This window comes from Caloenas nicobarica, chromosome 3 (genome assembly GCF_036013445.1).
Source record: "Caloenas nicobarica isolate bCalNic1 chromosome 3, bCalNic1.hap1, whole genome shotgun sequence".
Lineage (NCBI taxonomy): Eukaryota > Metazoa > Chordata > Aves > Columbiformes > Columbidae > Caloenas > Caloenas nicobarica.
Genome location: NC_088247.1, coordinates 75,827,401 through 75,839,748, shown reverse-complemented (window position 1 = coordinate 75,839,748; position 12,348 = coordinate 75,827,401). Strand labels below are relative to the sequence as shown.

Here is a 12,348-nt window from a genome sequence, read left to right as displayed (position 1 = left end):
AAATAGAGCAATGAATGAAATGCTATTTCTGAGCCAGTATCACCACCTTTAATTAGTCAGCTTTTCTCTTTTGCTAGCTGTGACAGCTGTGCCTTTCACTGGCACTTTACTAGTAGCTCAGATGCTTTCACTGGAATTTTTTTAGACAAATTCACACATAACTGGGAGTTACAGCAGCTCTTAAATTATGTGCTTGAACATTTTTTTGGTTTTTTTTCAGATATTAATGTTTCTGCTTTAGGGTGGGGAGAAGACATTTTAATAAATGACTAGAAATTGAGGCAAAAAATAAAACAATATGAAAAAGTGTGGCCAGATTATTAAAGACAGGATGTGGAGATGGACAGAAGTAGGTGTGCAGGAAATAAATGTGATCTGCAGAGCCTTGAAATATAACTTAGAGGCTTTCCTTCATCTGAAGCAAAACTGTCCACTGGGACACTACAATATAATTGCGTCACCAGACAATAGGGTAATAATATTGAAGCTACTAAATCCAAAAGCCCAAGCAAACTGTTGTAGGTTAAAGACACAGAGTCCTCTTCCGGGGTTCAGCTGCTCCTAAGCCATGGTAGTGACCTCAGGAAACAGGACTTACTGCTGCAGATCTCCCTCTTTATACAGAGGTTTGAACAGAAGGTGTACGTAGTCATGAGAACTACTGCCTTATCTCAGTGTCCTCTCCAGGCCACCACTACTCAGTACTCAAATAAGCTTTTGTGTTACAGAGTGGGGACTGACTGAGCCCATGATTGCGATACCAGCCTGGCTGCTGCCTGCACCCACTCTTCTCATCCACCAAGAGCTCTGGAGTTGTGTTAACCTTACTGCACTGTGGACACGCAGGTCTCCTCTTTGGTACCCACGTCTCCACCTGGTTCAGCATCCCCTGCCACCATTGTCTCACGCTGACAGCACAGGATAACTGCAGTGGACTGTAACATGTGGAAAGGGCCCTTCACTGAGCTGTCGCTAACCAATACCATTATGAAGCATATGGTATTGGGAAAGTATCCAGCTGCTCAGAAAAGCAGAGGACTGGAAAAACAGGCTTCTTCCTGCAGCCCCACACATTAGAGAAGGTAGCTACTGCTTTAAAAGGGGAAGCAGCCATTCCCCTGCCTTCCCCAGCACTACGGAACTAAGGAAAACCAAGCCTGGCCCTCTAGCACCCCTCTGCACCTCTTGGTCCAGCCTCACCTCTCCCATCCTCCCTGCAGGCCCTGCCAGGCTCCAGGCAACCCCCATCCCTTCATCCTTGCCATGCAGCTACTCTGGCAAGGTTCACACCAACTTTGCGCCAACATTTCCTGGTCATAGTTCAAACACTTAACTAGGCAGGTCTGCTCCACATAGAGCCTGTCTGCTGAGTATGTCTTGGTAAATAAAGCAGTATAGGGCTCAGGACGATAGTTACAGGCTCAGACAGGACAGTCAGCAACTTCAAATGATTGTTTGACAATTCAGAGCTTCAAAATTCAATAGCAGAAAGGGATATTTTAAATATTAGCTCATGCAGCCAAAAAGCTGGTTATGTCATAAAAATATAACCTTTTAAAATCATAGCTCAGTGGAGAAAGTTACATGCCAACTGACCTAACAGTTTGAAGCTCATGGGAAGGCAAGCATGTGTATATAATCTGCATTGTGATCAGAAATACTCAATTACTGAGTTGATACTTTGAAAAACAAGCAAATTTTTAATCATTTGAATGTTTAAGAATGTGTAATAAGATAAGATTGTTTTCCACTCAGTGCTGGTACCAGGCTCTGTAGAGGAAATGAAGATGTTTGTGCAACTACAGTAAGCAAGATTAGATAGACCAGTGGTGGTACCTCAGCATTTTAGCTGTGAAATAGTCTGGTACCTTATGAAATCTGATGTGTTCATGGTCAAAAGCAGAGCAACTGTAAAAATATAATGGATCATACATACCTCAAAAGGAAAAGCAGTTAAGCCTCTATCACTTTATTTTCTAAAAGTTACCTTTGAAGTAAAACACTTTATAGGATGGCTATTCAGCTGTGGGTCTTGCATCATCGTGGTTCGAGTGTTTCCGATTATTTCTCTTTAAATTTGGAAAAAGAAGATGCACTGCCAACAACCAAAAGAAAACTGTACTTATCCACACATAATTCGCCCGTAACTTAAATCATGAGTTTTGCTCCACAAAATATAAACTGTTCAGGGTCAGTGTTGGAATATTCCATCAGAAACACAGTAAATAAAGCCATTACAATAGGAAGAGAATTGGGCAGTTGGAATACTTTTGTTTCTCTTAAGTAACACAAATGTGAAATAAGCAAATGAGATAAACAGCTCTCACACATGATTTTCAGGAGAAAACTTTAACTGCTTGAATGCCAAGGTTAAACTAAGCTTATGAAGATCCCTAGGACAAAACAATAGCTGAGAACAGAGTCACCAGTAGGCTATGAAATCAGAAAACAATCTGTAGTTAAACACAATCAGATTTAAGGAAGAGTTTTGAGGGATTTTTTTTTTTTTTCTGTTATGCAGTAAGTTGATTGACTACACAAGGAACATACATCAGGGCATTTCAATTCAGTAATACTTTAACATTCTTAGCTTGACTTAAACTGTAGACCATTGCAGTACCAACACAGCAATCAGTAGAAATCTACAGTGACTTCAATGCAATTGATGCAGTCTGCTGGATTTCAGCTAGGCTAATTGAGATCAGCATCTCAGGAAAAGGAAATATTCAGCAGTGAAGAGCTATGCTATTTTGAGAAAATAGAAAAGAGACATTTCCAGGACTTTTAGTAGATGGACTTACTGAATCTGCACACTCACCCAAGTCAGTAGATTATATTACTGTTACAGTTTATAAGGCACTGTCATTTCCAACTACAGTTTCCCCTCCCAAATTATCTTTTTATCTGAGAGGAAGTATCACAACTATAGGAACTTCAAAAAACATCCTGTGCTCAAGAAAAGTAGAACTTAAACAAACAAAAATGAAACAGAACCAAAATTAATGGTCTGACTTAAAGCCACAAAACCACAGAAACCCAGTAAAGCCCAAAAATCCAGCTTGACATTGTGTTCCTCTCTCAAGCTTCTGTGCCTTTTACTCATTTGGATTCCTATTTTTTTTCCCTTCACAAAAGATAAGGATGCTTCTAATTAAGGACAGTTATATGAGCAAAATCACATTTCCCAACATACTCTTCAAATTTTTCCACTTTTCAAACTTCAGGTCTTGGTGATGAAAATTATGTTACAGGAAAAACAGATAAATTCCCAGGTTAAGTAAGAATACAAAAATCTTATACTATATAAAGGATTATCCAAAGTTAATCCAGCCCTCACATACAGCACAGCCTAAAACAGAACCTTCTTGAATTCAATGAATAGTTTTTAAATAAGAAAAAGATTTGCCCTTGAGGCAAATTAGCTGAGTGATCTGACATTGCCTCAATATGCTATCATGTCTTGCTCACTTACATGTACAAGTCCTTTCTTCCAGGTTGCTTAAAGTAGAGACAGGACTACCTTTATGAACAGGTAGCTTATCCTCCGTCTAAGACAATGGTCTCCAAAGTGGGGTGCACGTATCCCAGGCCGGGGCACAAAACCACCAATTGGAGTGCAGGAATAAAACTTTCTTGTACTATTAATAAATGATATTTTTTGAAGTGTTTATTTCATCTTTTTTTCATCCTTTTTTAAATTTGTATATTTAGGTATGTTTTATCATGTACTTAATATATTACTACAGTAGTACATCTATATAATTTATAAATAAATATCCATTAATTGAGAGTGCATGATAAAAAATACCCTAAAGTCTGAAATAAACCATTCAAGATTCTTTACAGAATATGTCAGTTCATCACAGGGCATCTATTTTACTGTATAACATAGAGGAGAACAAAAGGTCAAAGTACAAATGTTTGAAAACTCTGACTATGAGAAAAGTAAAAACCACTTCTGTTTCCCCAGTATGTGACATTCTCTAGACTCCTTTTTGGGGTTATTTTCATTATCTCAGAATAACTAGTTGCTGAGAAATATCAAAACCACAAGTAACCTCAGAAAAATGTTTTGGCATTAAAAAAAAGGATTAGAAATCTAATGGGAAGAATTATTTTTATATAACTTCCAGCCTGATCTAACAGATACAGGTGGTTTGGACTGTTCTTATAAACATTAGATTAGCCTTCCATTTCAGATGCTTTATATTAAGTTACCCTTAGGATGTGAGGATATATTCTTAGCTCAGTTTAAATCAGTGGGAATTTTGCCATAGACTCCAAGGGGCCCTTACCTTCTACAATTTTGCCTTAACAAGATACCAATGTTTGCCAAAAACTGCATCTTGATTTATTTGCGAATTATTGCTAAAAATATTTGGCTTAACATGTAATAGGTTCAAATTTTCAGGTGGTATAAATCAGTATAGCTGTAGAAGTACGCCAATTTAATCCACCTGAGGATGTACCAGTGGGTTTTATCCTGTTTAAGATCAATCACAGTAATAAAATAATTATTTTAAAATCTTCCTGGTTTTACATGAGGGCAGTCACAGTGGTTTCACCCAAGGCTACTGCATTTTTGTGAGTATAAGCCGCAAATCAAGCATTTCAAAAATGTATTATTCCTTGAAACTAAGTACACAATTAACCTACACTTTTTATTCAGTTCTGGTACCACTCATCGATCAGATGCTGTATTTAAATTTAGGCAACACTAACATGCCTTTGCAACACTGCTTACAATAGAGAAACTTTGAGTAACACTGTTTCACTTCTACCAAAAAGTTGATTCATATTAGCCATTTGTGTAATTTTTGTGTGTTACTTGTTAACAACTAGCCACACCTGTGCAAGATCTTTTTTCAATCTCCTTTTTTCAAAAACTATCTAAAGTAAACTCGATTCATTTTTAGGTTATGCAGTGTTTGTACGATAAGAGAGAAATTTACCAGTTGAGGACTTGGGCACTTAATAGACTAGTTGAGAAAGAGAAAGCCTTAAGAGAGAGAAAGGAAAATAAACACCTTAACACAACCGCAACTGTGAAGTAACCTCTTCCACCTGTTACTTCTAGGGGCATGTACCTACTCCATGCTGCTGCAAAGTAGAACAAGGAGTTTTTTCTAGCTAATCCATAAGTATTTACGAAATGTTAGGAAATTTTGGTATTCACCTTATTTTAAAATAGTATAAAGTATTTGGAAGTGAAAGATTAAGCAATGTAAGAAATGGGAGAGCAAATCATGCCTTACATAATAATTTATGAAAATTATGAGCTCACATTTCTACAGCGTTTTTGTGGACTAAAGCTCACATAATGCAAAATACCATAAAGTAGAAAGAGAAAATCAAAAGACCATTGCCTAACCTGACAAAACTTAATTTATCATGTAGGAGTTTACAGCGTGAAACGTTCTTGTTAATTCTTTCATTGGCAAAGTATCTTGACTTTGGATAAATCTTTATTACTGTACTGTATAAAAGCACTACCAGTTTGGATAAGAAATAGATGTGTGAAAGCTTAAATCCCTTCACTTGCCCATCCTCCCTCTAAGATTCCAGCTAGCAAGTACTTCTTCAAAATTTTTAGCAAAAGGTCGGAGTGACCAGCAAGTTATGTCTTTTAGTACACAACTTGTTTCTTCAGCTTCCATTCTGCTAACTTTCTACAGAGTGCAGGTTCTTTTCATTCAGAAAATACAGATATGAAGTCAAGTAATTATCCATGTCTGCAACTATGCAAATGCCGTTTGAAGTAAATTGTTGAAGATGGCCCACTTTCCATTGGTTTGCATGGAGTAAGGATAGTAAAAAATCATAGAATAGTTTGGGCTGTAAGGGACCTTCAAAGGTCATCTAGTCCCATCCCTCTGCAATGAGCAGGGATGTCTTCAACTAGATCAGATTTCAACTAGATCAGATTTCTCAGAGCCCCACCCAACCTGACCTGGAATGTCTCTGGGGATGGGGCATCTACCACCTCTGTGAGCAACCTGTTCCAGTGTTTCACCACCCTCATTGTAAAAAATTTCTTTCTTATATCTAGTCTGAATCTACTCTCTTTTCGTTTAAAACCATTACTCCTTGTCCTATTGCTACAGGTCCTACTGAAAAGCCTGACCCCATCTTTCTTTTAAGCCCCCTTAAAATTGTTGAAAGGCCACAATAGAGTCCAAAATATTTCTCAAATCATCCCTGAAACACCTGCTAATTTCCTAGAATCTACAACAGAATTAAGTAACTTCAGTAAGCAAGTATTGACTGATGAAATGATGGATAAACATCATCAATCTCACTGTCAACAGAGGTATATTTATGACTAGGTTTCACATATCTGAGTATGTAGCATGTATGGTTCTTGCTGAACTCTGTGAGCAGCTAAACAGCATGACTGCAAGTCAGGCATGCTCCATCCCTTTTTTGTGAAGGAAAAGAAATGGAGACATTTGGTAAAAGCTGTGAATTTTTAGTGTAAATCAGCTTTTCATCTCTTAGTATATATACATGTTCAGTATCTTAATTGATAAGCCATAATGTGGAGTGAGTACCTCACTCATTCAACCTTGTCTCCGACTGTCCCTTTCATAAAGTAATCAAGATCTACCTAAAAAGCTAACCAGATTTTCTGCTCCATTTCTAGTCCTTTAGAAGGCTATTGCCCCACTGCTTTATACCTCCCAGGTGAAATTCATTCAGGGTAGTTCATAGTTATTTTTCTTGTGCCAAAATCATCATGGAGGAAAAGAGTTTCTCTTCCTCATGGTCTCAGAGGAGCAATGTCACCTTCAGATGTCATCTTATTTGTTTAAATGAAGCAAATACCACCTGACTTCTCTTGGAAAGGAGCTGCTTTTTCTGATATATTAGTGCTAGCTAACTTCTCCTATGTATCCATTTTCAAGAACACAGATGACCACAATTGCACTCATTGTTCTAGGTAAAATCCAGAAAAAAAATAATAAGGCTATCTAAAATGGCATGAATGTTTCTTTGTCTGCATTGTCTTCCCTGTTCCTGTCTGCCTGTCCCATCATAGCTAGCTAGATTTTTTTTGGGGGGGGGTGGTCACACTTGCCATTTTTACAGCCACAGTAACTGGATGGCTTATAGTTAATCCTATGATTGACTTCTTTCTATGTAGAACACAACATATAATTATATATGGTATAATTACGTATCGTTTACATTTCTTCCTTTTTTGTTATATCTTGTAATTAAATTTGTTTCATGACAGAGACTATTAATGTGTGCTTCATTTAATACACATTTCAACATCAATGAGCACGTTTAGCTCAGAATTATTTTCTAGCTGTTTCTCTGGGTGGCTGAACTGAAATATTTTTCATGATACAAAAAATCTGTCCACATTTTTTGCTTGTTTCTCATTTTTTACAATAGCTGAATGTGATTCATAACTCCTTCATAACATGCAGCATCACTAAACCTGCTACACCTCAAGTTATTCAAACATATTAAAAAGCCATTTCACAAATGAAGCAAGTCTACTGACTTCTGTGTAGCTCCACTATCCGGAGATAAGATTTCTCATATGCTTATAAAAAGTGTGAAAAAATGAAAATTCTGATAAAGACCCAGGTTTGTTTCTGCAACAGAGAACGATAAAATAATATTATTCTGAAATAAACTGACAGTGGTACTGTTGGAAAAAAAAGTAAGTAGATACAGTTTTTTAGGCTGATTTGAAGACAGAGGCAAATTTCCCACGTATTTTGCTACAACAAGGATTATGAACTACAGGCCAAGTTATTCTGGATATTTGCTGACTTCTCTGATACAACAACAGCAATTAATAATTCCAGTAAGAAAAAGTGACTACCTTTAAACTACTGAGAAAAATGAGCCTTACTTTCTCTGACAACATCCCAAGACTCATATTTACATATGCTGTTCCAAAGTCAAAGCTTCAGTCAATAGCAAATCAACATAGCCATATCTAAAAGATACATTGTTTTGATATAGGTCAAGAAATTCCTTTCTAATTTATTGCACTGAATAAACAAAGTATTGAAATGCATGAAACCAAATTTATTTGTTTCACTGACCTTGAAGCTGGCGTCCTTTGTACAAATCCTTTGTTTTTGTTGGGTGAGCTCTGGCACCATTATCACACTTAGGTTGTTCATACCTAAAGAACAAACAGGGAGAGAATAAAACCAGCAAAGCTTAATTTGATTTAGAACTAATTTATTTCCAATTTTGTAGTGCAAATTAAACTTGTACCTTCTTTTATTCAGGGAATAAGCTTGTTTTTCATTCAGAAGAGGCAATGCAAATACATCTGCCCATTTTTCACTTACCTCAAAGAAGACAGCACATCTTTATTCTCCTGAGGTTGATACCAAACTAAAAAATTATTATCTGTTCCAAAGCATATTCTATAGGGAGGAAAACTGAGGAAGGAGAGAACTGTGGAGACTTGCTTTAAAGGAACACATAATAAAAAAATAATATTGAATACACACACAAAGAAAACTCAAAACAAAACCAAACAAGCAAACCAATCAAACATACACAAAAAAGTCAGGCTCTCCTCCCACCTACCAAATCAAAAAGTCATAAATAATATGATAGATTCTGAAATCTGACACAGTATTCATGTTGAGAAACACCAGAGAAGCAATTTCAAAATCACAGGAAGGCAGATACTGTAGTTAGCTACTACTGTAACTCTAAAGCTATGTGCAGCCGTATCGTCTCCAAAAAAATGTTAGTTTATACAAAAAGGGCTAACCATGAACAACTAATATTTTGAACAAGCGTGAAGAACTGATGTGGCTTCCAGAAGGAAGGGAATTGGGCTGGAACAGCTTGAAATGGATTGGAAAAAAGACTGAATCTCCACCTGCTACTGGAATATTCTGGTTCCTCTGTGCTTTCTGAGTTTACTTAAAGCCACTTTGTTAGTCCAGCTGGTAAGAAGCAACTCTGTGCTATTTGTACTTCTAACAAACATTGACTTGCACAACAGCACTAGCAATATCTGTCATGCAAGACTAGGACACATGAGACCATCTGCTGCTGAATCCGTTGTGTTGGGTTTTTTTCTTACAATGCCTCTATCGATGCATGGTGGTTTTTCACTTGACAGAAACTCTGAGAAATTTTACCTTCGCATTCTCCTAAACAAGCTTGAAGCTACAAAACTTCATGTGTATTATTTCAGATAAAGTTTCAATTCTCAGTTAAAAACAGTAATATAACTTGCGTCCACATACTTGTGTTTGCGCACACATACCTGTTCAATGAATCTAGGTTCTTTCATATATTATATAACTGCTCATCTTTCCTTGAAATTCTCCTATTTTATAGTTCCCCAAAGTGATATTTACTGAGTAATATACTAAAATGACTAATTAAAATATACTAATCCAAATTTTTGGAACAAAATGTTCTTTTAAAATGCATTAAATTGTGGGTGTCTCCTGGGTCCAGGCTAGACTGCCCCTAAAAAGAATACGTAAGTATTCTGACCTTAATTACCAGGTAGAATTAAAAAAAAAAAAAAAAATCCTTTGAGTGCTTTTTTTTTTTCCACATCATCTAATGAAATACCTGCTTGCTCATCAAATTTGGGCTGCTGCAAGAATATACACTGTTGTTTCATAGACATGGGAGATCTATAGACACTTTTTTCCCCTAAAGAACGTCAGGAATAGAAGCTGCTTTGATAGCACGGGTTGGATTCAGATACCTGATGGATGACCACTTCCATGAGCCAAGAAAAGAGTGAAAGGGAAATCTTTGAGCAATACTCACTAATGCAGTATCTGGCAACCAGCCTGGTCCCTGATTAATCTGATACCTTACTCTGCATTCCTCTCATCCTCTTCTGTTACTGTTACTGCTCTGAGCCTACACTTTCTTTTTTGGCCTCTACTTTTCTACTTTCCTGGCTTTTATTTTGTTAAATACACATATAGTTCTTCATATACCAATTACATCTATTAAAGCCCAATAGGTGTTAAAATGCTACAATGTGAAAAGTCCATGTTTACCTCTTTAAAGCAACTGAAGAAAGTTTAAATGAATCATTAGAAATTTACCACACAGGCACAGCCACACTAAGCACTGATAAGAAAAACACACTTGCCTCAGCTTTCATGGGGAAAGAGTGGGAAAGGGATAGCATGTCAGAATGGAACACTGTCAGGTTAAAAATAATATAGTCAGAAGTCATCCCAAGTTACTCTTTTGAATTTTAAAAGGAAAAGAATCCCCAGCAGTGAAAATATATATAGAGTCATCAAGAGTTTATGAAGGCTGCTTTATACCTCTGAGCAGTCTGCTAGGAAGCACTGAGATTTATTGAGGTATACAAAGCAGTGGAGGATGGAGAGTTTCAATTCTACAGTATAGGCAGCCTCCTGAAGCAGCTGATTTATGTTCTTTTTTAAGTTTAGAGAATCTTGTGCATGTGGATTGGGCATTACTTTGCCCATGATCCTAGTTGCTAAGAAGTTGCATGTGAGAACACAGACTTATGGCCCTGCTGAGTAAAAAGGTTGAGGGTCACACTGTGCTGTCCAGGAGGCAATGGGAGCCAGCTGGCAAGAACCATACCAATAGAATTTCAAGGGAATGGTTTTGTACCCTTTAAATGCATTACCTCTTTTTAGTCAAGTGGATGTTTCCTCATGGCTTTCATAAAAGCCAGATCTATACCACAACTTTGCATATTTCTTGTGAGTTTTACTGGCTTAAATATCCTAGAGTGGTGCTTCATTCACATATCTTTATTTTAACTCTAGAATTATATGGTTTTTTCTGGAATACCTTCACTGAAAAATGATTTATCTTTGATTCAGATGATGAGATATTAGAAGGTCAATGAGTATTAATAACTTCCCTTAATTTTGTGGGTCTAATTTAATGGGACTAGTATTTATTGTGGTAGTCAGAGCCTGATGATAAGACAAATTTCATCCTCATGAATGTAATCAAAACGAACAACATGCAGAATGCTAAGCTGTTCTGGCAGCAGACTCCCAGATCTGTCTATCCTTTCACTGTTGTCCCCTGGTGATTTGATCCAGATTTGCAGAACAGAGATGCCCAAATGCAATGCATCCTTGCTACCAGGAGTACTAAAGCTGTTGGTTCCTGCAGTAGAGTTTTAACAGCTGGTCTTCTAATTTGTGTTTTGCAGTGAAAAGCTGGAAGATACCATACCATACACCATTTTGTATGAGTCCCTGGTTCTTTAAACTAGGAGACTCACATGTTCACGCTTTCCATTCTGTAAGAAAGAACTACAAAAAGACAACTGCAGAGTTTTCATTATATTCTGATCCCTCTTTATCTCCCTCTGCTAGGGAAAAAAAAAAAAAAAAAAAGTTTAATTTTACCAACATAGAAAAAAACCCCAGGAAGTAATTAATGGGATTCCAGCCCACCTAAATCTTTCCCAGAAATGAGGTCTAGACACTTCTCTTAAACTCCAGGCAGTAATCCCACCTGCTTGTTTACCAGGACTGTAAATTCCTAAATACCTCAGTCATTCTTTATTTGGTATGAAACTCCTAAAATTGAGTACTCTACTTACCCATCTGCGCTCGGAAATGTCCTGTCTGGGAAAATTACAAAATATTACTTTCTCAGAGTTCCATTGAGGACTCTCCATAAGTCCAGCAAAGCTGAACAAATTAGAAATGGTCAAGACCACAGCAGCTGATCTTTTCAGTATTAGTCATCAGGTAGAGCACTCACTGAGCAAAAGGAAGGTTTGTATATTTGAAAAGTCATGGTGATCGAGGGAGGTTCCTTGGGACTGGAAGAAAGCAAATGTCACTTTTATCTTCAAGAAGGGCAAGAAGGAGCTGAATAACAACCTACTCAGCCTTACCTCAGTTCCTGGGAAGGTGATGAAGCAAATCCTCTAGAAGCTGTTTCAAAACATATGAAGGATGAGAAGGTGATTGGGAGTAGTTAGCATGGATTTATGAAGAGGAAATCATGCCTGGTCAAGCCTGCAGCATTCTATGATGAGATGATTTGCTCAGTGGATGAGTGGAGAGCAGCAGATATGTTTACCCTAATTTTTGCAAGGCTTTTGACACTGTCTCTGATTACATTCTCATACACAAACTGATGAAGTATGGGTTAGATAAATGAACAGTGAGGTGTGTTGAAGACCAGTTGAACTGCCAGTCTCAAAGAGTTGTGATCAGCAGCAAAAATTCCAGTTGGAAGTCAGTCACCAGTAGAGTGACCCAGCCAATATTGTTTAGCCTCTTCATTAATGATCAGGATGCTGGTACAGAGAATAACTTCAGTAAGTTTACAGATGATACAAAATTGTGAGGAGTGGCTGATACACCAGAAGGT

The 12,348-nt window shown here is 37.2% G+C and overlaps 1 protein-coding gene across 3 annotated transcripts in view; it reads right to left on the bottom strand.

Annotated features, from left to right (window-relative positions):
• Window positions 1–12,348, bottom strand: part of SMOC2 (SPARC related modular calcium binding 2) — a 143,731-nt gene that overhangs the window by 31,294 nt on the left and 100,089 nt on the right. For all 3 annotated transcript variants that reach the window (XM_065630988.1, XM_065630989.1, XM_065630990.1), the window contains exon 9: window positions 8,067–8,149. In XM_065630988.1, coding sequence (XP_065487060.1) covers window positions 8,067–8,149 — 83 coding nt within the window. The remainder of the gene's footprint in view (window positions 1–8,066; window positions 8,150–12,348) is intronic.